The sequence below is a fragment of the Vidua macroura genome, chromosome 13 (assembly GCF_024509145.1).
Source record: "Vidua macroura isolate BioBank_ID:100142 chromosome 13, ASM2450914v1, whole genome shotgun sequence".
NCBI lineage: Eukaryota > Metazoa > Chordata > Aves > Passeriformes > Viduidae > Vidua > Vidua macroura.
In genome coordinates this window covers 7385281-7412484 of record NC_071583.1, presented here as the reverse complement: position 1 = coordinate 7412484, position 27204 = coordinate 7385281, and the positions used below count along the sequence as shown (strand labels likewise).

General features: G+C 46.0%; 1 protein-coding gene across 10 annotated transcripts in view; it reads right to left on the bottom strand.

The window, feature by feature from the left end:
• Window positions 1–27204, bottom strand: part of CADPS (calcium dependent secretion activator) — a 207045-nt gene that overhangs the window by 155848 nt on the left and 23993 nt on the right. For all 10 annotated transcript variants that reach the window (XM_053989358.1, XM_053989361.1, XM_053989365.1 and 7 more), the window contains exons 2-3: window positions 10756–10869; window positions 6400–6732 (exon numbers count right to left, since the gene is read on the bottom strand). In XM_053989358.1, coding sequence (XP_053845333.1) covers window positions 6400–6732; window positions 10756–10869 — 447 coding nt within the window. The remainder of the gene's footprint in view (window positions 1–6399; window positions 6733–10755; window positions 10870–27204) is intronic.

The window sequence follows — 27204 nt, the reverse complement described above, 5'->3', positions numbered from 1 at the left end:
CAGAACCTGTCTGGATGCTGAAACCATTTTCTGTCCCCTTAATAACACACCGTGACAAGCCACCGTTTGTTTTGGTGGAACAAGTGACACTTGTCTAGGCTGTGGAGAGGCAGCCACACCCCTAAACCCAGAGGGAAGGCTGGCAGGAGGTAGGGTGGGAAGGATTCATTGCAGAAGAGTTCTTCAGGCTAATAAACATCTCTGGTTAGTGTTAGAAGGAAAGAACTGAATTCTCTGCAAGTCTTCGCTATTGTTGCATGACATTATAATTTCTCTGCTAGATGGATGCTCTTTGGATGCACACTTCGGCCTGGTTTCTGTAAAGGGACTGAAAACCAGAAGTAGTCCACAGAACGGCCAGAACTGGAAGTTCCTAGGACACAAAAACACATCCCCAACTGGCAGCTAACAGGGTTAAAACACCCTCTGATTAAATGAAAGCATCTTTAATTAGTTTAATTGACCATGCCTCAGCCAAGACCATCTGCTCAGCAGCATTCGCCTGCTCTTTGCAGGAGCGATTGATCAGCCATAGCTGGAGAATACAGCATTAGGCTACATCAGATTTATTTTGTTTAATGGAAGAGCTAATTTGCTTTAAATTTAATTACAGGGGCCAAGATTGCTCTCTAAGTCCATAACAGCACATAACATAAGCAGATCCTACAGATAATGGGTGCACGCGTAGGTCCACACGTCTGTGCAAATCAGACACTGGATGATGACAGCTGGGGTCCCACCCTGGCAGTGATCTCTGCACTGTCCTCCCCAAAAGGCAGCAGCACTGTGGCACACTGCTGGGCTGGCAGGGCCACCCCACTGGCTGCCCTGTCACGTCCCTCCAACTGGCTGAGGTCTCACTGGATGCTGGAGCTATCAGATGTCCCATCTCAACTGCCCCTCTCGCTCCAAATTACAGATACCAAAGATGCATCACACATAGGGTCACTGTTCCTGCACTGCCTGGCACCAACATGGACAATCATGGCACCTCTGTGGCTCCTGGGTAACCTCCATCAGCAAACCCCTGTACCAGGTGCCAGGATGTACCTGGCAACCGAGGGTCCAGCAGAGCCAGACACCACACTCGCTCCTGCCCTGACATTGCACTGTCCCTCTCAGTTTCTCTGCCCCCATGACAAAAATTATTCTTCAAAACACTGCATGCTGAGCTGATGGAGAAGGGCAGTTGCCCCTCCTCCCCAAAGGACCACGTGTGCATCATCTACGCTGTGTTGTTACAACAGGGAAGATTTCATTCACTTCCCAGCGATTTCTCCTTTTTCAATTTCCCACCGGGCACTAAATCACGGCAGGCTCTGGGAGGTGCTCAGGCCTTGACAGGAAGCTGCAGCTGCTGCAGGAGTAATTACAACCCTGCAGAAGGCTCCAGGCTGCCATTTCCGTTTCCATGGAAATAAATACAGAATTACTGAAAACAGACCACGATGCTTTATGGGTTTTGAGGCTTTTTATCATCTCTAAACCACTTTAACCCATTTTTATTAGTCATGGCTTTGTTTTAAGTGGGAGGGAGAAGGCGGGGTGGGGAGGATCCTCACAGAGTGAAAATAGGTGGAACAATCAAAAGGAATTTTAAATAGTGAAAGAGGGGAAAAAAGCCACCGGGAAAGGTTGATGCCCTGGGGATTTTCAAGGGGGAGAACAGTGCTGGCCAAAGCTGCTGGTTGTCCATGGCACATGTACCCAGCCTTGGAGAGAAGAGCCCATGGACGCTCATTGGTTCTTGCCTGCAGCTCCACAGCTCACCACCACCATCCCCAGGACAGGATATTTGTAGGGGGCTCTGGGATCCAAGCAAACCTCCCACCCTTTCAGAGGGGTCGTTACAGCCAGAATTAGTGCTTAAATGCTCAGAACTGCAGATACATATTTCATAGACTTTGAGCTTCAAGATGAAGCTAGAATAAAAAGGATTTTCTCTGTGTTCTTTAAATGGGGAGCAGAAGGGAGGGATCTGATCCTAAATCCCTGAGGCCCTGAACGGAAGGTAACAGGTCCACACTGTGCACAACAGACCTGGACTCAATGCTCATTGCAAGGCATGACTGGGAATTCTTCATCACAACAAACTAAATGAAATACTTGGCCTGGGGAGAATACACACAAATCAACCATTTATTCTGAGATGACCTTAGCCTTCATCTCACTGTCTGAGCTGCCACGGTGCCTCACATGAGTTTCTCCCCCTACTTGGGCTGCAGTTTTCAAGTACCACTACAGCTTCTCTGCAAACAGAATGGATTTAGGAGATATTTTTCAGGAGATGTCTCCAACTTTCAGCTAAGTCAGCAAAGTCAGCTCATGCCACGTGTTTGGCACACACTGGGTACACGATGGCCGTGTGACCGCGTGCCAGGCACATGACTGACACATGCTGGTCGTGTGACGGGCACGTGAGGGGCTCAACACACCAGGGCAAGTGAAGAAACCAAGTTGGGTAGAACCACACGAACTGCAGAGATGAGAGAGGGGCAGAAGGCAAGACACCACCTCAGCAAATAATTTCTAATACTGACTTGAGTTAAAATCAAACTTGAGTTACTTTTTTTTGGCAGGGGAACTTTCTGCTATGTGAGAAATGTCAGCCTTTGGACATAGTGTCCTAATTCAGCTGCGAAAACAAATGTCAAAACAGTGAATTCTAGTTTTAAGCCAGCTCTGTTTGAGAAAATTTGGGTTGAAATGTTTCCTAGTTAAAAATCACAGGGCCCCCAAAAGTTATGAAATAATTCCACTTGCACTGGTGAGATGTCTTTATGCCTTTACATGAAATAGCCACCAGACAGCAACGACACCTGGTGTGTGTTGCAACCCACCCACACATGCACACTTCTCTGATGTTTTGCCTTCTACATGGATGGACAGAAATAAATGCTGAAAAACCATGACCATGTATTAGCATCACTCAGCAGGTTGGACATGCCTATATTTAGTTATTTGCTTCAAATCTTACATCTAAGGGAATTATGCTTAGGACAGGTTATTCTGCCACAGTATATGGGACACTTCAGGCCTGGGAAAGAAGAAAAAGCCTGACTGTGAATCCTGAGAGTTCAGGCAGTTCTGCAGGGAGAGCCCACTCTTCCTCTGAAGCAGGAGGATGGCTTGCACAGCTCATCACAGACACAATCTGAACATCTGCTCCTGCTGCAAGATTAAGTGAACAGCTCCGGCTCTTCTCACTGTAGCTAAAAATGACTTTCAAACACAGCTTGAGACAGAAAAGTAAATCACTGCCCTATGGCTGGGAAAGAATAAGAGAGGGAGAACACCACAGCCTGATTTCAGAGATGCTCTGAATTCACTCATCATGAAGGTCAGCAGGAAATAGAGTACCCTAGGAAATTCCAACTGCAGCAAGAACCCAAGTTTGGAATTGCCCAACATGTACAGAAAACAGCTCCTCTAGAACTCTTCCACAGCCACAGGTTAATTACAAAGCAGAAGAGCTAAATTTAAGTCTTGCCAACAGGTTCTGGACCAGAAAGACCAAACTGAAACATTTCTCCCTTCAGCACACCTCTCACACAGCAGAGGAGCTGGCTGCTGGAGCCAGGGATGCTCAATTCTCATGCTGACTCCAGTGGAGCAGAAACACCAAGCCACGTGGTATGTGTTATGCAAAAAGCGCAAGACTCGTGTATTATTTAAAATGTTCTAGTCAGAGTTTGTGCTGAACAACACTGTAATCTTCACAACTATGCTGCTACAACACCACTTCCCATCTTTGCTTCCTAAAAGCCTTTCCAACTGCATTAATACCTTGCTATCAATAACTGCTATCTCAGATCCTGCTAAATCACTGCTATCACATTAAGAATACACTTATCTCATGCCCCCCTGGGGCTACTGTATTAAAAAATCTCTTTAGAAATCATCCTCCTTCTGTACAAACATAATATTATCTCAGAAGTGAATGGAAATGCAGTCCCAGTGATGCAATCATTATGCAATTAGTGTGATGTAACAGGAGGCTGCAAAGAGAAAAGCATCTCCTTTCAGACCACAGAAGTACCAGCAGTATTTGAGGCTCCCAGCATCAAACAGAAGACAACAAGGAGGACAGTCAGGCAAAGCCTTGCCACCCCTTCCTTCCTGGCACAGCCTCTGGGCAATTTCACCCTGCACACCAAGGCAAGGGAAAGCACAGACCAGCCAAGCCCTTCACAGAAGACAATGGGCTTTGCTTTTTCTAATCACAGGTGGCTGACTGATAAACTGCATGAACAGCACAGTGCTGCCACTCTGGAGAGAGTGATGGCATTCAGACAGCCTGCAAGGGAAGAGGCTGCTTTTCCCAATTCCTCCCAAGCATGGCAGATGAGCACAGGTCAAAAAAAAGTGTAACTTATACCATACCAAATTACAACTGAGAAGCTCATAACTACCCCCAACAAACTGGCTGCAAGCAATGGATGAGTCCCTGCAGAAAGAGTAATGGTCAACAGCAATTTCTGTTCTCCATGGCAAGAGAGAAGTACAAATGTCTGCTGCTGGCCAGAGAGCTCCAAAGACCCTGCTGGTATAGCCTGGATGACATGACCACAGGTACCATCAAAAAAGGGTTCCCAGAGCAAAGTCTGTGGTTTCCCTGGGTGCCCACTGCTGCCTTCCCTCTGCAGAGGGAGCAGCAGTGACCTGTTCCCCAAGGGGCAGGGTCCCACCCCACAGCACCAGGGCACTTTAACCACTCCCACTGCATCCCAGGAAAACACCCAGCTGCTCAATGACTCCTGGCTTTGCAGCTTTCTGAGGCTGCACTGCACAAAGGGTTTTCCTTTCTGCATAGCTTATCCTTGCTATCCAGGTAATAAAAACAGAGTAACTTCCATGCTAATTCTAGCTTTCATCAGAAATTATGTCTTCCTGCAAAAGCTTAAATTACAGGTTTACTGTCTCCAAGTATTAGAAAAGACCCAGAATTAAATCCTCCAGGATTAAAACCGGGTCTCATGCAGGAAAAAGATTCCTTGATGCAACAGGGCAATTTGCAGGGAGCAGCCTCTGGGTTCATAGTGTCAGCCAGAAAGATTCTAACGAGCAGAGATCACAAAGCAGGGCAGCTGTGGTCAAACACTGTTTTCTGCCTCAGTGGGAAGCACAAACCAGGAGGGAAGACTCACACACACGCTCACACAAAGCCACCCTGGTCCTTAGCAATGCACAGGTCAGACAGACACAGGGCTGGAGCTGGTTTAAGTTAAAAAATAAACCAAAACATGGCAGAACTGACATAGTTCTTGACACATCACTGAAAACATGATGCTTTTGATTTTAAAGAATTCTTCCAACAGAGGATGGAGGCACAAAATCTCTGTAAACACAATCTATGAGGGCCACTGCAGTTTTTGCTCAGGAGACATATTACTCAGGGACATTTATTATCCTCTCCCCACTCTGTCATTAAGGTTTGAGATGAAGAAGAACAAATGCAAGATAACAAAGGCTCTTTACAGGGGTAAAAACAGATCAAACATAATTCTCTGTGTCTTAAAAAGAATTGGAAATGTCTAGACAGAAGACAGACAGAAATGGTCTCAAATGTATTCATTTCAATAAGAAGCTGAAGCCTTGAATTACAGGGAAAAGATTCTGCTCCTCCTCCAAAAACTTTCCACACCTTACTCCTTCTGTGACTCTGGCATCCTTTATCCCGCCTGTGATATTTATATCCAATAGCAGGGGACTGTAATCTGGGTCACCAGCAGTGTGGATAGCCACTGACAGCCCTCAGCAAGAGCTGCTGGAATCACAAGCACTGCAGAGTCCTGGCTATGCAACTCTGGAGAACTGGCCCTTCTGGGGTAGAAAGAGAGGAATGGGAAAGGTTTTCAAGTGCAAGCAGAGCTACTCTGAGGTCATGGGGCTTTGGGATGCTCTTTCCTTCCACCACAGGCACACCGGGATCACAGAGATCCCTCTGCTTAAGGAGAACCTGTATAACCTCGCTGGGCAAGTCTGCATAAGCCACCCACCCTAGGGACTCACAGAATTCAACTACTGATATCACAGGCTGTAAGAACCTCTGTCATTTAGACTGGTGATGTGACACGGGAAGGGCAAACAAACCACAGGCAAACAGCCCACTTAACCACCTCAAAGACCTGCTCACCCAGATACAGAGCTGAGGAATAAAGTTTTCCCATCTCAGCAATCCTATGGAATTGAGCAAGAAAATGAGTAAGAGAAGGAGGCCCACTTGGATAGCCAGAACAACACTGGCAGTGCAGAAGTCCCACCATAAACCACCCCCCACTTTCTTGGTAAAGATTCTCTCCAAAAGAGTCTGGTCAGACGCCAAGTTTCCAGTTCATAACAGCAGTATTTCCCATTGGCTAGCCTTCCCCAAAAAAAACCCTTCAATTCCCACCTTACCTGACATGCATTGTACAGTAGCTGATGCTCAAATTTCTTGATCCCCAGAATGTTCTGGAACATCTCATAGAGCTGCTCCTTGCTGAGAATGAGCTCCGAGGCAGCACTCGCTGTCATCCTGGCCTGTTGCTTCCGAGGATCCTCCTCCCCACGGTAAATAGCATCAAACTTTGCCATCCAAGAGCTCAGGACTGTCTCCTTGCTGAGGCCATCAATTTCTGGCAGGCTGCGCACTCTCTTCTCAATGTGCTTCTTGAAGACCTCCCGGGAGTCATTTGCTGAGCACCCTCCACTCTGCACCATCCTGGCAACGCGGTCGCTCTTCAGGAATACCTGCAAAGAAAAGGGTGATTTCAAATGGTGCCAGTCAAAAAAAATCCCCCTTAAGTACCACAAAAGGTGGTTTCACTGCTGGAAAGCTGCTTATTGACTACCAGGATATTCTCCAACTCCTCACTCAACTGCCACATGTTTCCAGAGGTTTCAGCTGTACTTTGGGAAGTGTAATGAAATCAGGTAAAGCTCTGCTTTGCCTCTACTACAATGAAATATTTTGATGCAATTAGGACTTGTGATGTTATGGTCACACCTCACCAGATACATAAATGCCCTTTGGGAAAGCAGGATTTTATTTTGTTCCATCTGATGTTTTAATAAGGAAGTTTTTTCACAACTGCATTCACTTAACCAAGTTCTGCCCTGTTAGAGGGAGCAGAGTCATCTTCCTGAAGCCAATAGCATTGCACTGGATTTATTCTGGTAGCCAGGCCCCTGGGAAAACTCTGCAGGGACGAGGTTTACACCCTAATTCTACTATACCAGAGTGCAAGATGGTTCAGCATGGCTTGAACTTTTGCAGAGGTGCAGTGCACTGATAGCAGGAGAAAGGGAGGGAAAAGACATTTCATAAAGATGTTCTTCCCACTGCAAGAGCAGCAAAAGGGTCAAAACATGACAGACTCCCACAGATCACAGATGTCCTGAGAGCAACACAGAGCTGAAGGGTTAGAGAGTCAGAGGGATATTGTGTTGGCTCTCCTCTCCCAAGCCCTGAACACAGAAGAGCAAACAATATCCAGTAAGAAAACTGCTGTTTTATTAATAATGTTGAGAACTGATGAATACAGCAGCTTGGGAAGAAGCTGTACCCTCACAGGGGTGTATCTGTCAGCTCTCAATAATTAAAGAGCTTGAGGATGACCTAAGGACGTGATAGATTTATTTTTTATATACCATTCAGCAACACAGTACTCCATGTTCCCAGATGCTTGATGGCACAGGCATCTGTTGGCAGTAGTAGTAGGTTTTGTCCAAGGACCAGACCAAAAATGATGCTGAGGAAGAGCTGGGCTATTTCCTTCCAATATCAGCATGGGAGCATCCAGTCCCTGCAGACAAGACAGGCAGAATGCCACCAGCAACCTCTTCAGTCCATGCTGAAACAACAGCAGCATGTGCTTCATTTCCTCGTGGAGATGAAATATGAGTGATCGTGCTCCAGGTGTGTGCAGGTGCTTTCAAGTACTGGGTGAGAGCTATCAAGAGCCAAGCTCCTGATGCAGTCAAGGAAATTATCAGCACACTGACTGCAGGAAATGGTGGGAGGTCACAGTGACCAACCCCACTGCAACATCCTGGGCTCCCATGTCCCCTCATCCATGCCAGGTGCCCAGGCCTGAACCTGTGTGACAGTGCTAATGACTTCCCATACCTACCAGGGCTGTTGTTATCCATGGTCCTCACCTCCAGCATCCTGAGCAGTGGGATCTGGCTCCCCAGTTCCCTCAGCCCTGATTCGTCCTCCCTGGGTGTGGAGCAGCAGCCAGCAGAGGAAAGGAAGGCTGCAGCTGGCAGGGAGGAGGCAGGCACAGGGGAGCATCAGTCAGACACAAAGCAGCAGAAATCATGAAATAGGAAGATTTAAAAAAAGAAAAAAGATGTTCTGTCCTGTTTTCTTTAGAAAACACCAGGTGAATTGCCTGGCTGTAGGACTGCTTAGTAGGGATGCCAGGAGCCAAGAACTGCCTAGAACAAAATCCTAGCATGGGTGCACACACCGAATCTTGCAGAAGGGAACAGACCTCCAGGAGCTGGGTCAGGCATCTCCACACCCACAGATGAGCCTGCCATGCCACTGTGTCCCTGTCTGCCCACAGCAGAGTGGAAATGGGTCCAATGAAGCACTTCTGTCATATGCACTGAAGTGACTGCTGCAAAATGTGCTGGTGACAGACAAAGCTTTTCTCATTAGAAGTCAAAGGACCTGAGAAGAGCTCCCCTGCAGTGTGTTGGAGTATGCTGGGCCTGTCTGCACACACGGGTCTGCAGCATTCCTGCAGGCACAGAGCTGCTTTGCAGAGCAGCAGTAGATCACTCAATTTTTTAATTTGATAGCAGCCTGTGAACTAGCCTAAGACTGACAACCACATGCTTACCCTGACAGCCAGAATTAACAGCAAAATGTGGCCATTCAAACACATTCAGGGCAACAGCAAATGCATTTCTGACCTACAGGGTCACCCTTATCTTTTTTTTCTCTGCAAAAAACCAATAATTCACAGGTAATGAACTTATCCTGCACCATTAATACGTGGACTTTTTAGAAATATCAGCCATGTCCTACACAGAGATTACCAGTTTCAGCTGTGTGTTTTCTAAGCCATCTTGCAGATTTATAAATCAGGAAATCCTGATTTCTAGATAGCACCCAGCAGAAGGACAGTTAATTGAATAAAACTGAGATTTGCAGGAGCTGAGATAAGCAGGATCTGCCATGATTTGCACAATGGATCAAGCAAGGGAGGCACATCTCTGCAGAGAAGGAAGGGAGAATGCTCTCAGAAGGGAACACTGCTCAGGCACTGAGGGGCAGAGGCTTCCTGTGGCAAGGCTTTGCCTTGTGCCACTGCAGCTGGTGCTGAGGAAGAGCCACAGAGGCAAGCACATGGCTGTCAATTAAAGGAGACCAACAGCTAAAAAGAAGAAAAAGAAAGTTGTGCTAAAGGACACAGAGTGATGCATTACACTTTATGTGGCCGGTTTTAAGCAGGACAGAACCAGTGGAGGGTCCACTTGAGAACATGGGCTTGTTTATACCTAGTGCTAATCTACTGCTCTTTTTCAGTTTGATAACTTGGGGCATTTATACAGCACAGGACTTCTGGAGCTGACAACATTCAGCCAGAGTGAAACAGGGATGTATTTTGCCTGGTTTTAAGCAGTTTCCTTTTCCTGCCCAATAATCTTATCTGAACAGATTATGCTGCTCTTGTATCCTAAAACATGGCTCACTTCATCTTGAAAACTTTCTTTGAGAGCACATGTTCAGTGAAGCTGTGATGATTCCTTGGCAGTTTCTTTTCTGATAAAATATGTAAATTACTCTCTGCTTCCTTCCTGTACAGAGAATGACGTAGCAGGAACTACTAGACTGGTTTAACAGAGTTAATCCAGAGATAATTTGTGCTTTCCTTACACAGAAGCAGGTGTTGTCATATCCTATAGAGCTAAAATTCTCTTCAGTTTTACTATCTGATTTTGGTTCCCTCCTACATTGCACTTCTAGAGAAATATTTTATGTAGGCAATTCAAAATCTTCACCTTCTATGATAAAATAGCTTTAGGAAGAAAGAAGTGCTTTGCAGAAGGGCTAGCAAAAAAAACAAACAACACTTCTTATAGAAATGACAAGCACTGATTTCCTTCAAAACCAGAAATTCTTTTCTTCTAAGCAGAGATATAAAAGGCAGCATCATGGGCTGCATACAAAGAGGTGCAAAAAGACAGATAATTATTCTTTTGCACAATTATGAACAATGTTGTCTGGTATCATCTAGTTTTGTAGATGCACATCCTCCTCACTCCCCCTTTGCTTTGCAGCACTTGTCAGGCCAAAGGGAAAAGACAAGACTCTTGCTGAAAATCCCAAAGTCAATTGGACACACTGCAAAAGCTTCCACAAGAACTGAATGTGCTGCCCAGATTTCTCTTGGTATTTTCCACAGGGAGCACACGAGATTGATTTTACTGATTTTGCCCTCTTCCCTGTTTTAGAATACACTGTTCAAAAGTATCATGAAATTATTTTTCAGCTCAAAGGCAGGGCAGTCTTCCCCATAATCAAGCTATAAGGAAATGCCACAGCATAGGGGTTGCTATGCTTGTTCCATGGTTTACATTCAAACCCTGAACCTCCCAAACACTGTGATGTACCAGACATCAGACAGAAGCCACTTTGCATTTGCCTTTGCTTCATACTGTGTGATAATGGACAAACCATTAATTCAGAATTGAACCCCATCTGTGAATAGGGTTGAGGACACAGATTCATAAGAGCATTACATTGTTTCTCCTTACCTCGTAGTAGCTCTGGACAGCATTTATAAATGCTTCATCTGCCACAATCTGGGTTTCTCCATTGAGAAAGGCCTGGAAACGATCTTTGATTGTCTGGAGCTGCTGCTTACTTATCTGTAAAACAAGCCAAAAGAAGAAAATTCATCAAAAAAGGTTTATGTACGAGGGGAAAACCTCAGTAACTGATCTGCAGTATCTTACTGGGGTGCTTATAACATGCATTTCTGCTCTTCTTTGGGGCCAGCAGCAATAGCTGAGGAACCAGCTGCACATGGGTACATGCACACACACACGCTGATGCCTGGTGAGTTCATTTAGGCATCACAAGCACCTGAAGTCACCCTGAACATCATTTCTAAACAACTCTGCCACCACAAAATGCACACAAGACTTTTACTGCTTCAAGTATACTCAATTCAAAAGCAAGCTGCTGTGTGAGTGCTTGGAAGAATCTGTTTTGGTGCAACCCCTTCCCACTCAGCCTCTCCTCCCCTTTAGAAGCTTGGGGTTCATACCAAATGGAATGCCTTGCAAGCTAGCGGTTGGCTTTTGTTTGGGTGGTTTTTTTTTTTGGGGGGGGGGGGGGTTGTTGTGGTTTTTTTTTTTTTTGTCCTTGCTCATTTTGCTCATTTCTTTTGGCTTTTCACATACAAAACATCAGTTAAAATCAGTGGTGAAAGAATTTATTGTTGAAATCCTATGAAAGCAAACCTGTTCTCCTTTTCCTAGCAAGGACTTTCTCTGCTGTCTCTTTCCTGCTCAAAACACTTCACGTCCAGCATACAGCTGGTATAACTTACAAGACAATTCTAATTCTGTTACAGTGACATCAATAGAAAGTTTACAAGGGTTTATTCCAGCCTTGTAATATAACATGCCAGTATTTTTCCAATTTATCTGTCAGTTTAAAACCAGACATAGCTAAAAACCCACCTCTTCAGCTTACAATGCAGACAAAGTCACAGCAGGCACATAAGTCATGTATCAGCAATGCTGTAGACAACTGTAGATATAGACAACACTCATGCTTAAAATTTTCAGGGATTGAAATGTAGCTGGGACTGGTTTACCATGGGGTTACTTCACCTTCAAGGATAAGAATTAATTTCAACAGAAGGAAGCAAACAATATGTGTATATTGCAACTTCAAACTTAAAGGGAAAGGAGAGCAGTAAGAATTAGGACAGGTATTTATTAGTGACCAAAAAGTCTAGAGAAGTGTCTTTCTCCCTTGTTCCTTCAGCCCTAATGGGTTGGAAGAAACCAGACAATTAGAATGGAAGAGAATGTTGAAATTAATGGCTCTAAGTGTCTAAATGGCTTTGAATAAAGTATAAAAAAACTGCAGAGATTCAAACAACCAGAGCATAATGACGCCTGGTAAACACCACTAGTGATAAAAAGCAGGAGAGGGACCACTTGGAAAATGCAGTGATAAATATCACTGGAGCTACAATCATGATCTGCTGCTACCTGGGGTGTTTGGGGACTGCAGTAGTGAACATCATGAACACTGGTAATTAATGCCTCAACACCACGCTGAGGGGGGTTAGTGAGCAATAGCAATTTGATGTGATAATCTGGGATTATCCTATTGCAAATGGAGAAGTGTTCATCAAACAGAAAAAGTGAGACTCGCTATGCTCTGCTTTAGAAACTGTGGAACAGCCTTCACCACCTTGTGGGTGCTGCAAAGGTGGGTCACTCCCACCCCCAAAACACCAGCCCAGACTTCACAGGGTCTGGCACACATGAAACAAAGCCCAGCATCACAGGGCTGGAGTAAGGACCTTAACCTGACCCACCTCAGCCTTGAGCCATGAGCCCAGAGGAAAAGCACTGCCAAAAGCTTATAGCTTTTAGGATGGCAGACTCTTAGGACCAAAAATTAGATCCTATCTGCCATGTCAGGCACCTAAACCCCTTTGGGGTGTTTGCCAACAGCACCCTAGACATCAGGAGCCCTTGGGCAACACGCACAACATCAGATGTTAAACAGGCTCCAAACCTATCTGAGTTGATGGAATTGAAAACTGGGTCAATGATAAGAGGAGCCAGAGACAATGCAGTGATCAAAAACACCTATGGGAAGGTGCTAGGTCTGTTTTTATTAATCATTTAATTATCTCAAAGAAGCAAAAGGCAAGATGTTAATTAAATGTATTGACAGTTTTGTATTAGCAAGCATTGTGAATGTCAGAAAGAAATTACAGGGCAACAGATGCTACAAAAAGCCAAGGAACGAAAACAGAAAAACTACAGGTAACCTTGAAATCAGGGGACTGAGGCATACAGAAAGACATACTAAGAGCACAGATACTCTCAGCCAAGAGGCTTTTCATTTGGGATTTTAACAACATGCACGGCATATTTATTACATTTTTGCGTTCAGGTTATTTCTTAGGACACCCTCCAAAAGCCCTTGCTTGTTCAATTCCTATAATGCCATCTAGCAGCAGTATTTTATTCTCCTTCCTCAGTACTGAATGGGCTACCTTCAGAACGAATGATGCTCCTTGAAATTCCTAGAAATTCCCAATACGCAGCTCACACGCAAGCTCCTGGGAGCTGTGGAAATGAATCATCGGATTTGTCTCTACAAGAGTGTCAGTTGCCTCCTCCTCAGCCAAGCTGTATGCCAGCATTTTCCCCATCCAGGGAAAAGGAGATCCTCTCTGATCACACCTGGCTGCAGCACAGCACAGTCCTCAGCTAACAGGACCCTCAGTCTGACACCCCCACCAGGCCAGGAGACAGCACGGGGTATTGATCCAAGTCTGTTGCCACTGTTAGAGATGTTATCAAGGAAGCTGTCGATCGGAGACACAATTTAACTGTTTTCATATTAAACTTAGCTTATGCAGCACAGCAGCAAACACCTGGTGCAGAAGCCACACCACAAGGGAGCAGAGGAGACCAGACCTGCAGGTCAACCAAATGTGCCCAACACGCTTCACCTCCTATTTTATGCCTCTTTCTGTCCCCATCAGGCCCCACAGGCATTGCTGCCAAATCCCAGAAGCACTTCTAGGGCAGCTGGGAGGCTGCACCTCCCAGCAAAGGCCGGAGCAAGGCAGGGGGGCAGTCTCAGCATCAGAATCACACTCCAGAGCCTTGAAGCAGTGCCAAGTGATGCCACTAACTCAGCCACAGGCTTAAAAGAGCACGTGCCCTGAACACTCAACTGAAAGCTTAAGTGCTTTAAAGGCAGGGGTGTTATTTTATCTCCTGTAATTAGAGGCCCCAGTGATAAGCTAGAAATCCACATAAAGCAAGCCAACAGCTTCTGCAGATCCAGTAAGGCCACTCGGTTACCTTCCATAGGGTGTTCACAAATAGCAGAGAACAGCAGAATCACTTCCACTTGGAAGGACACCAGTACAACATCACAGCCTTCACACCAGCTGTGGCAGGAGGTGAAACCCTGTTAGGCTGCGAGCCCAGCAGGGGTGTGGATGCTGGGGGCCCAGCCTCGCTGCCTCCCATGCAAACAAATCCAAGTGCCATCACACAGGAGAGCTGGGAGTAAGCAGGAAAACTGGTGGATTGAAGAGTTTCATTCTGTTTAGCTTCCCTCACTTTTCCAAACGTCTATGATATCCCCTACAACTGCTTCCCACATGCGAGCCATTAAAAAACAAACAGTAATTTCTGCATTCCAGAGGGATCACGGAACACAGCACTCTGGACCCAAGAGAACTCTCCCAAGTTAATTCTGTGATGTGCTTGTGAAGCAGAGTGTTTCCTGGACCTTTACTTGTCTAAAGCATGGGAGAATTTAAGTTGCCAGATACACACAGGCATATTAAAAATTGTAATCAACTGAGGCAGTGAACTCCTGGCACAGGTACCAGGCATGGCACCCATGAAGCTTTTGGGCTGGCCTCCCTTGTGGATTGCATGGATTTTTATAAGAAGCTTGGCAGATGTTTTTCCCATAACAGACTACATTATGGGAAGAGCTCACCAGTGACTAGGCATGGGCCCCAAATGATTCCTACCTTCTTGGTCTAATTTGTTAAGAAAAACCACATTCCCAGCACAATCTAGGAACCTCCCAGTTTGAACAAAGACCCACCTGCCACAAGCAAATCACAGAGGCAACCAAAGAATTTGCTTGATGCAGATCCCAACAAACAGCACATCAGCATCTTTGAAACAAACATACACCAGCAGCTTTCTTGCTCTGTGTTATTTTTGCACATACTCAGTCTGACTCAGAGCCAAATGCAAACCTGAATGCAGGGAGCCATGGCACCTTCTCCAAAGTGTTCCAGCCAGTGAACAGCTGGCACCATCTCTGCACATAGTCTCTAGCCCCCTTCGCCTACACCAAGGAAGCACAAGCACTGCAAAGAGGAGCTGTTTGCCACAGAAAACTTCTCTGAAAAGAGTTATATACAGCAATGTGCCTCACTAAGCCATCCTCTCTCCAGAATGCTTTGCTGAGTCTGAGCATGCAGGAATAAGTACAGCACCAAAATGGGCCCAGAGAGGCTGTAACATCTCCAGCCTTGCAAACTTCCACAGCCTGACTGCATGAAAATTATCTGGTTTGGGAGGGAGCCCTGCTTTGAACAGGGAAATTGGGCCAGAGACCTCTAGAACTCTCCTGCAACCTATGTTATGCTACATAAGTACCATAACCAACAGAACATTTGGAAGGAAGTGCCATCCTAAGTTGTAGATTGCTGAATCTGTCAGTAAGTAGCAACCTACAGCATAGCACGTTCACACCTGTACAGATACTCAGAGGTGCTAATAAAGCCTGTCCATCAATGTGATGGGTGCTGAAATCAATCAGATTGGGGCTGTGTAGAAGGATATTTCCAAGTGAAAGGCACCCTGTAGCTGAGAAGTGACCCCCTTCACTGCCACACTTGAACACCTCTGATCAAGGACTGAATGTTTCAGTGCACTGATGCTTCACAGAGCCCTTGCACACTGCACATCCCACTGAGGGGTCTTTCCTGCAGGCAGGACATGAGGATGCATCACAGCACTGCACACTGGTCCCTAATGGCTCAGCCCATCAGCATCATCCCTGTCCTGAAGGCATCGTTTCAGCTGAGGACTGCAGGTGATTCCCAGGGGAAGCACTCCTGCCTTTTGTCCAGAAAGCCCAGCAGCAGTCAACCACAAGCAGCACTGAGCTCTTCCTTCTTAGGGCACCTGCTGCTCAGGGACCACTGCAGGGAGGAAAGGAGGAATATTTAACTGCTCACTGTGTTGTTGCTCTGGGTTTGGTTTTGTAACATGTAATAAATATTTCATTACTCCTCAGCACCAAGTGATTTAGGAAAAATCTAAACCAACCAAATGAGCATCTCTCATCATTGCTGCTTTTACAGCCAGAAAACCAGTTACAACACCAACAATGTGGGAGGGAAGGTGTGGGGAGAAGGCCAGAGCAGCCAGCACTGGTCTCGGGAGAGAGGCCAGAGGCCCCAGCAATGGGCATGAGACTAGAAGAAGAAGAAAAAAAAATCAGGTTATTTTGCACTAGGAAAATGTATCAGGTTGTCCCTCTGCTGATGCTGATTTGCCTGCGACAAGAGAGGGCCACAGGTGGGGTGACTCACAGCCCCAGCATTTGGAGTTTTAACTGCCAGCTCTCCTGAGCAGATGTGGCTGCTCTACAAACAGCTGAACACTGCTGGCTTTTCACTGCTCACACACAAAACCAGTATTAATTGGCAGTCTCAGGAAACTGTTCCCAGCCACCTAACAGTGCCTTTTCTGGTTGTTTCAGAGAAATTTAATACTTGTTACCAGAAAGAACTTCTTGTGCTTTGGTTCCTGATAGCCACCATACATCTTTCCAGGGATACCCTTACAGTCTGACCATATGCAGATCATTGTGCACACACCCACTGTTTTCCTGCAGCCTGTACAATTCCCTCTCTGTGGGTGCTTGATTTGCTGCCTCTCCCTCGGTCCATGCTTTACAGGCCCTGATGAATGCACACTGGCCACCCACTCTCCAGCCACAGTCATCTTTTGTGAGTGGCAAATGAGAAAAAGGCATAGTCCTGGCAAGCCACCCCAGTGTCACCTACTCCTCTCTCAGAAGAGCTGTCCAGCTGATTTGTTGCAGAGAAAATGACTGCACCATGACCATGCCTGGTTTACACATGTGGGCAGTAAAGAGCTGCCTGCAGCAGCTCATGCCCTGTCTGCTCAGCCCACCTGTGATGTTGGGGATGGGTCAGAGCAATTGGGATCCTCTGGGAGAAACACTCCTACATGCCAACCTACCCTGTGCTCAGAGATCAGGCTGGGTTTGAGCACAAGCAATGCAAACAGCTCCTGGGTCCTTACACACCAGCACAACACCGATTTGGAGGTCAGAGACTGAACCAGCCTCTCACTCAAGCAGCCCAAGAACACAAGAATAGTATTTCCTGACCTGAGGGTAAATATCTGCTTCAGCAATGTGACCAAAGGGGAGAGAAAACCCACTAGAGCCACCTGCAGAGGAAGAAAGCCCCTTCCTCTGCCCAGCCACAGAGCTACCACCCAGCCATGCCTGCCCTCAGCACCAGCTCCAATCCCTGCCAGGACCTCTCACTACCTCTGTTACTTGGAGCAAACTCCAGCAGCTTTGCAGCACAAGCAGTGAGTGTTAAATGATTTTGGCACTTGCTGGAACATTTCTCCTGTAAAGAGGCTCAAGTATTGCTGCGTAAGTATGGGAAGGCAAAACATCAATCCCTTTGGTTAAGCCAGCTGCAGATACAGAGGCTCTAGATCAAGCAGTGCAGATCTCCTCTTTCCACTGTCCCAGACTACATCCAGTAGCAGATTTATTGGAGAAACAAAGCACAGGCTCTGAGTTGCTCTCTGAAATACATGGATGTGCTTTTTTATCCTCTCAAACCCTGAATATATTTCTTTTCTATGATTCACTCTGCCAGCTAGGCACACTTCTTTGACATACATGAAAGACCTAAAATGCTATTACAGCTGCTTCTACTTTCTGAAACGCTGCCATGCACAATGCTAAAAAAGGAAAGCAGACCCAGGATTTGGGATGACCATGCCATGATGACCTTCCCCTTGTGCTTTCCAAACTACACCATCCTTTTTCAACCTGCTACCACAGAGCAAGCCTAGATGCAGGTATATCAAAAAATACCTTGCCACAGCCTGCTTCACTTGCTATCTTTCTTTGTACCAGGGGTATCCATCCAACATTCACATATCACCCTTCCACCTGTCTACCCTTGCATCTCTCCCCTTTTCCATTAACATCACAGAATCACAGAATTGTTTGGGTTGGAAGGGACCTCAAAATCATTCAGTTCCACCCTCTCTGTCATGGGCAGGCACACCTCCCACTAGACCAGGTGGCTCAGCTTGAATCCAATCAGGAAATTCTGCTGCAGCCTACAAGTTTCTTTCTCCTGTGTGTCTCCTCCTGGCTGGTCCCTCCTCTGCAGCTGATGTGCTGGCAAGTAACCCCAAGATGGAGCCACCTGACAAGAGCACAGAAAACTTGGAACTTTTTCCACCTTTGATCTTATTTTACCTAAGCAAGCCATTAGCAGAGTGAGTTTGTGACAGATTCAACAGAGTAAGCTAGCCCTGCTGGGTATCTTTCTGCATACGATCAAACAGATACAGGGCCCTAATTTTTAATGCTAATAAAAATATGACTTTGATCTTAGAAGAATAGAGAAGCCAGCACAAAACAGGAGTAAGAAATAGCAATGATGAAATACTAGGCCAGTGACTGAGGATGGGCTGAGGGGTGATTGCTGCTCTGAGAAACCTCCCTGGTGACTTCTGCTGTGCTGGGAACCTTGCCTGGTGAGGTCTGCTGGGTAAAACACATCATCGTGATGTGGCAGCTTTCAGCAGAGAGCCCAGCGTCATGCTGCCTGTGGTAAAAGTGCAGCTGCTCTGTTAATAAAACAGAAAAAACAAACCCATAAAAATACTAGCAGAAATACAGCTAGGAAATAAATCCAGGAGACAGAAAGAACGGAGGCTTTGTAGAATGGGCAGAGGGAGAAGCAAAGCTCCCCAGCACTGGATGCCCCTTTGGGTGCCCAAAAATCCCTTCACTCCCAGGCTGTACTCTGCAGCTGGATTATCTCCTCCTCCTCTCCCTGGCCCAGACACGTTCCTTATTCCCTCCCAGTCCCAGTCTCTGTCTGATTAACTTCAAGTCCTGAGGGCCACTAACACAACCACTTACACAGCCTGCTCCAGCAAACCCCGCTAGCAAGGGCCTGGCCAGAGGGGCACTCTGAGACATGTTTGCTCTGACTGCTGTAGGAACTCTCTGTAAATACAATAGACATGGCTTGGCCTTGCCCTTTCACTCCACTAGTGCAGTACATGTGGTACACACAGAGCATTGCTGCTCTGAGACCTCAAAAAATGCTTAACCCAGGAAAAAGGATCAAGGGAAGATCTTCCTTCTCCTCTGGAGCATCACAGGCAGTCTTGGAAAGTAACATTTTCACTCCTTTCTTTCTGTTGGATGGAAAACAACACATGGTCTATGGAAGCCTGTGAGTGTTAATGTGACACAGTTTCTGAGACATTACCTCCCATCCTTTCATGCTTCAAGACCTTGGTGTGCTGCAGTGGAGGAGGGAGGTGGGAAGCTGGAGAACATCACAGATCCTTCATGTCCAGACCCTTGGAAAAATCAGGAACAGGCTGGGCTATGATCCTACTAGAATTTATATTTATTTCAGAATATTCTGAGGACAAGTTCCAGAACTTTGATGTTCAGAGCCTGAGGGAAAGGAAGTAAAAAAGACAGTTTGGGGTATGGATATTACACATCTATTTCCTAATGGCTGCAAAGCCCTAAACCTCCTGCTCTGTCACCATCACAGGTATGCAAAACCTCTCATTCAATCATCTGCAATAGATAGCTGATACTGTATTTATTGATATTTTTTAAAAAGTGCAAAATCTCTTACAAGGGCTACAAGGGAGCATTCGCAAACAATTCCTAGGTGCCCAAAAGAAAGAATTGTATAGAAGTGATGGTTTTACACTGCTGATCAATGTGGCCAGTGCCCCTTTGACCAGGAACACTCTGCCAGCCCCTCCTGAGGAGTAACTAACAGCACAGAACCTCTTTTCACCACCTGGACCAGCGTTATTTGGACAGTTGAGCACTCTGAAGATCAGTAACCCTTATTGCTGCTGACACTACCCAAGTATCTTCACTCTTGGACTAGGGGCTAGGAATGGCCCAGTATATTGTGGGTTTGGAGATCCCAGGCACAATCTAGGGACAGTTACATATCCATAAACTAACTGATCCACAAATAGGGGTGAGGGATGAGGTGGGAACAAAAGATGGTCTGTGCTGGGGGTTCTGGAATTCAGGCAAGTCCTTGCTGTCCAAGAAGCCCATTTGTCTGTTCCCTCTGTGCTGCATTTCCCATTTGTGAAGGAGAGTTAAAGCACTTTGTTTCTCTCCAGAAGCAGCTACATGCATGAAAAGACTGTGAGCCTCTCACAGACTAGAATGGTGCATATCCAAGAAGAAAAGCAAGCTACTTTTAGAGACACTTTTAAATCACTATTTGTACTATTTCCATCTCTCTGTTCCTATTCCAGGCAGACCTTCCTATTCCTACAGACTGCAGAAGCCAATCATCTTTCCTGGTTAATACAGCAGCAGTTCATGCTGACTTAAAAATATTAAACAATCAGAGCTAGAGAGCTCCTACTGACACTTCAGATGTCCAAACAAGAAACCCAAGCTTCTCTGAATTCTTTTTTAAGGTAAAAAAAAAAAAGCACATCTACCATCACTGGTGTTATTTTTGCATCATTTTCATCATTAAACTCTGCCTCTCCTCCATGTCACAACCTATTTTAAAAACAGTTCTTACTGAGCAGAAGTGGCAGACAAATGAATGGAGAATCAAGGACTCCTGGTGTGTCCCAGCCTCTGTGAAAATGCTGGATTCAGCCTGGCAGAGTTAGCAGGGGAGGGAATGTCTTTGATGGGAATGAACAAGACGGCAAGAAATGAAGAGGAGCTCCCAGGCAGACAAGGCTGAGATGGCGAGTCCTGCTGTGGGCACCCCATATGCCCACGCTGCCCCTGCCAAGAGCTGAGGAAACCACCAGCCCCCAAACCAGAGGGCTGCTGTCTGAATCAACATGAAATTGCACTGCTGGAGCAGAAGAGGAAGCAGATGCAGGTCTGAGCAATATTTCTTTTCCAAAGAAAGCACATTTTCAAAGCAGCCCACTAAGAGACGTGACCTACTACACAGCATGGCTTTGGCTAAGTATAACTTGTCATGTTTGAAATTTTCCCTTATTCTGTGCATCTGCCATGAGTTCCAAGAAACAAACAAAAAGAAAGAAAACACTCCAGATTTTAAGAAAATCTGTGTAAGAGCCAAATACATCTCTGATCCAGTAAAAGAGAAGCTGTCTCCTTCAGACAGCACTTGAAAAAGGTTCAATCAATCAGTCAAGCCAGAACAGAATTTGCTTCTAGATAGAAAAACAAGAGAAAAGGTGTGAAACTGTAGTGCACGTCCTCCTCCACCTCACATTTCCTGCTAAAGTGAGTAATATCAGATTTTACAAGGGCATGTTGTTTGGAGCTGGAGGAGAAAGTTTAGTAAAAGGTAGTTTGTTCTGAGGCAATGAACTACTGCAAGGAAGCAGCATTTCAACTTTCCATGCCCACCACCAGGCAGAGACACAAGAATATACCTTCACAGGATGGCTGGTATGTACCTGGAATAGCTGAGAATGTCTGTCTGCTCCTTCAAAGACATCTGGGAAATTCATCGCAATAACATCATTCCACTGAGGTGATTTACTACTATTTAAATAAAGGCTAAAATTAAAATTATGTTAAAATTATCCAATTAGTTTCCCACAGTTCTAACCTTTGGACCCAGTTTCTGTCAGGAGGCTGAAAACAAAGGGGCAAATCTTGCAAATTATCTGAGGCATCACAGAGATGGGATGAAAGCCCCATGGGGAAATACCCCCAAGGGTGGCTTTGTCCAAGCAAGTGCTCAGATTTCCAGGCTTGGAGCAAATTCACTTGACAGGGAAGGCTGGAGGAAGCAGTGACCTTTTCTCAGCTTTAGGCTGTAAGCATAAATGAAACCCAGCTAGGGCAGTCATGGCACACACAGCCTGTGTACAGTGTGGGTATCTGCAAAAGGACAATTAGCTACTTGCATGAAATTAGGCATGAAGTTCAACCATGGTTTTCAAGATAAGGGAAAGGCCATTTGCTGGCTGACAGGCTCTGGAGTCTGCAGTGACCAGTCCAAGCCTTGCAGCCCAGGGAGACCTCCTGGGGAACCGGTGGAAGGACAGGGGTGAGGCACCTGAGCTGAGCACAGCTCGGCACCGGGACCTTCCCCACGCAAACCCCACCGGTGGAATGAGAGAAGCAACACCACAACCATGACTGAATCATCCCTGGGGACACCTGGCTGAGGCAAGGGGGACATCCTGGCTCCCTGAACGAGTAGCCCTCTGCCCTTGGTGCCTCTGGCCAGCATGCTGGCTGTCCTTTGCCTTTCACCTCCTGCCAAGTTTAATTAGAGCTAAAGAACATCCCCCCAAAGCTGCCTGCTGTGACCCAGCACCAGCCACCCAGCCCCAGCAGCAGCAGCACCCAACTGCACAAATCTTTCCTGTTGGCTCCAGGGCACAGGGAGCAAATGCAGACAGATCTAGTCTGATCCAAACACCTTCCCATCAGCCTGGACACACTGTACTGGTAAACTGGATGAAAAAAATAATAATCAAACAAAAAACTAAACCACCTAAAAAAGCATTTTTTGTGCCTCTGATGGGCTGTGGGGCTTTTTTTTAGCCAAAGATTAGAGATAGTAGTTTGAAACATCCAGTTTTCCTAACAAACCCAAAAGAGTAAATTTGGTACCGCTACTGTACATTAACTCTCTAAAGTCTGGCAATTTTCAACAAAACAATGTCATATGGCCCTACATAAAAATCCTCTCCAAAAATACATGCCTACATATTAAAAACTCTCTCATTTAAGCCAGGAAAGCTGTTTTAAGGATTCCTGTGAAGTGTAGTATATTGCAGACTGTGTCCAAAAGCAGGAAGATTCCTTTTTCTGCTTTGGGCTTAAGGCAGAATAATTTTAAAGGCTTTGAGTGAATGATGGGAGGGTCAGAGCCCCTTGCTATCCTCTTCCCATCAGATTAGCAGTCTCTGCTCCTCTTTTGCTGTGGGTTGTGCAGAAGAATTTCAAGCTGATGCTACAAGAACAGTGACCTGCAGCAGAAGGGGATGTAACAGATGGAGTAAATATCCTCTTCAACACACCCCCAGAATATGTTGTCCAAGCTCAAAATCCAGATTTCCTATGTGTCTTATACTACCTTACAGTGGCTAAAAATCCAGGAGGAGGGAGGAGAGCAGGCTGTGCACAAAGGGAGCAGAACACAGTCCCAAAGAGCAGGAGGGAAGAATTGCTTGTTGCTACATCAGGTAATGAGTTTGTCCGCACATTAAGAGCTCAAGTTAAACCCCCTGCATAAAGCAGCAAAGCTACTGCAGAACTGAAGCATATAATTTCAGAGGAGTGCTTGTAGGAGCAGCAAAACACGTGAGCATACAGAAAGAGGAAAAGACAAAATGAAATTATTCTTCATAAAAGAAAGCTGTGCTAGCATTTGCCTACAGCATTCTCTATCCTGGAGCTTCCCTTCTGCTTCTAGGAGCCCTGCAAGACATCACTGAAACCATAACAGTCAAAACCACAAAAAAAAAAAAAAAGGAAAATAAGCTCCCCAAATGAGCACAATGCATTGAATCAATACTCTCATTTTCCTCCTCCCAAAAAGTGTGAGGAGTGAGCTATGTCCTAGAAACAGGTCTGTGCAGGTGGCAGATCCCAGTGCTTGGTGGCAGCTGGGCCACAGTACTCCATGTTATTCTGATCCCATAAAACAGATCTCACGTTATGCTGTACATGCACAGACAATCCCACCTCACCTCAGCCTACAGCATGGATTGCCTTTTTTTTTTTTTAAACTCAAACATTCCTATTAGAAGCCTCAGCCTACGCTGAAGAATTAGAGATAACTGGTACCTGCAGAAATTGGAAGGAAAAACACTAATCTTAAATATTGCTTAAATAAAAGCTGCACAGCTCAGAATGTGAGAATGCAGTCACTTACCTGAAAATCCCCCAAAATATTTGAATGAAAGGAGCTTGGAGTTTCACTCCTGGTGCTGATTGCTGGGCCAGCACCAGCACAGCCAGTGATGGCTTCTCCCTTGGCATGACACACACTGCAGAGGGGGCCCACACAGCCTGCTCCAGAACAGGCAGCCCTGACTGACAGTTATCTCAGAGACAAATGATTTCCCAGCCCTCTGGAATATCAGCAGCGAGCTTCCCTGGCAGCTGGGTGAGGGAGTAGGCACGCTGGAAGATGGGCAGGGAGCCCACGGGGTATGCAGGTCAAGGCAGGTGATGCCAGGTACCAGCTGCACTGGCTCATGCAGCTCCTTTGGCCTCAAAACCTCATGAAGAAGAGGGGGCCAGGCTGAACTGTGACCAAGCAGGTTTTGTCCAGAAAGCTGGGCCAGGCTGGGGTGTGCACAAAGGGGAAATGCCAAAAGCAGCACAAACAAGCCCATTCCCCTTTGTTCCACACTGGCAGGGCTTTCTCCAGCAATGCCAATGATACTTTGCTATCCAGGCCCTCCTTGCTGCAGTTTCCAAACGTCAAGAGTTTTACACACAATGGTTTCTTGAGTGGGCAAGTATCCTGCCCACACTGACAAGAGAAGGACAAACTGGTGGGAACCTTTGTTCCATCTCCAACTCATTTCCAGCCAGGTTTCAGCACTTGGCTTGACGCACACAGCAGAGAAAGCTGCCAGGCTCCAGCTGAAACCCTGGCTGTGGGCTCAGAAACTTGGACATTATGCATGCTGTAGCAAACAAAATCAGCAATAAAATCTTCCTCACCAGGAAATATTGGAAAAAAAATGCCAGGGAAGCTGGCAGCAGAAGTCACCTGAGAACTTCAGCACCCCTGTCCATCAGCTCCAGCCCTGGAGAAGATACTTTTGCCTTCACTAACTAAAAGTCCAAGTGTTTCTCAGAAGCAAAGTTGCCCAAACCTGAATATAGAACTGCTGGGCACAAGTCACTTCTTCTGGTTGATGTCTGTCTTTGCAATTTCACTTTTCTCTCCAGGATACACTAAAGCTCCCCTTAAATTTAGGTAGCAAATGGAAATTTTTATTTTCTTTAATCTTTTGAACTGTGACTACTTCTTTACAAACCATGTACTATTTTCGAGCTTTGTGATTAATTCCTTGGACATTTTTTACAGAAATGTGCTTTAAGCGTGCAAAACAAATCCTAATTCTTCCTGGTACAATGGAGAAGCAAAGAAACTAAAGATAACATCAGAAAAAAAAACAACAAAGACAGACAGAAGCCTTTGCCACATTGCAGGCTAACAGCAAGAACATGAGAGAATAAAGATGCTTATCTTGAGCAACAGAGTCTGCACAACATGAGTCAGTAAGAGCAAGGCACCCCTCAGCCTGTTTGGGAGATTTCTGAATGGGGCTGGTAGCTGAGCCCTCTATTAAGCTGTGCACAAATCCTCTTTGCCTACGGGCTGACATTTGGATGGGTGACAGAGACTGCATTTCCTGCTCAGGGGCTGCTGCTGAAGAGGGAGAAATGTACCCTGTAGCTACGGAGGGCCACAGGGAAAGCCTCTGAAGCACTGTGTCGAAGGCTGGAATTCAAAAGACTTTTCTTCCCTTATTCTTGGTGCCTGAGAACCAGCATTAACCCCCACCATGCTCCTCAGCTTTGCAGGCTCTTCCCAGGAAAGAAAACAACAGAACATTAAGCTGGCATAGTACTTATGAAGTGACAGCAAGACCCTTTGCAGTAAAATCTCTGTGTGATGCAGAAGGAATTACCCCCACAATTTCACTCCTGTCAGACAGCAGAGCACAGCACAGGGGGTGCTGTGCTGCTGATGCCAGAGTGTAATTTCCATTAGTGTTAATAGGAACTACTGATAGAAGCAGCAGCCAGGAAGCCAAAAAGCCTCCAGTCTTGATGAGTGCCTTTGATGAGTACAGAACTGCATTAAGTCAGTCCCAGCAGCTGTACCAGGCAAATGAACACTGCTGTGAGAATGAGAAAAGAGCCAGGACTCAGGCTCCAAAGAAGGGCTGGATCTCAGCTGGGATGGGGCATTGGAGCTGGAGCAGCACAAATGGCCATGAAGTGCCAGAAATGGCACAAGCCAAACCCCATTCCAGTGTCCATGTGGCAGTCAGTCACAGTCCTCAGCAGCAAGCTTGAAGGAACCAGGTGGCCACTGCAGCATTTCTTGCAGCTACTCCATGAACAACTACTGCCAACAACCACCAAGCTCCTTGGGATAGGGCACAGAAAAGCATTTCTATTCCCAGTGGAAACATAAGATAGTTCACAAGAAAGTGTAGGTTTGAAAAAAACAGGGCTTGGGATCAGAAGATGACATAACAAAAAACAAAAGGCGGGCCATGAGAAAACTGCATGTATGGAAGTACAGGGGCTTAAAATTTAACGACGTTGTTTTGGTCCCTCTTAGGGTCCAGCAGTTCCGACTGAGAGAAAAGGCCATCATTACAACCATCACTTCAAATCATCAAAGATTTTTTGAATAAGCAAAGGCCTAGAGAAAATTCATCCCCAAGATATGAAAATAGATTTTTATTAATTAGAGAAAAAGCCAGATACAAATCACAATCCCCTGAGAATGGATAAACTAGATGTCAAGGTTATTTTCTTCAAAACAGTTTAACAAGCAGGTGCTGAGCTGGTGGTGGCCATCTCCCTAGTGTGCCACACGAGGCGAATCGCTGGCACAGCCTTGGCACCTACAATTTGCAGCAAAACCATCAGGTCTCACAGCAGATCCCCTGCCAGTTCTAAGTGCCTACCCACCACCTCCACCACTCATTTCTCATCAGCTCTCCACAGACAGCAACAGAGCATCTCATCCTGTTACTTATGCTACAGAAATTTAGACTCGAGGAAAAATAGGCATAACAACATTACATCATTTAAGCAACCAACTTAGCTGACTACATCAAAATTCTGCAAGAGCAACAGACCTTTAATTAAACTAACTAGCCCTGGGCCAAAGAAAGACCTCTTTCCTGCTGATTCATTTGATAGGAGGTGATGGTGCCACAATCACTGTCACAATTCAAAGCACTTCTGAGTACTTGCCCACAGCTCACTCCAATCCCTTTGGCTGCAAATGCCTCTGCAGAAGCCTGGCCCACCCAGGCACCTGCCTTGTCCCATTCACACCCAGGTCAGGGCCTGTTTTTGTGCTGATAACCTGAGACTCAAAGCCTCCCTTTACCATTTGGTGCAAAAATGAAAGTAATAGAAAACCCTACCAGGCCTAGCCCCAAGGT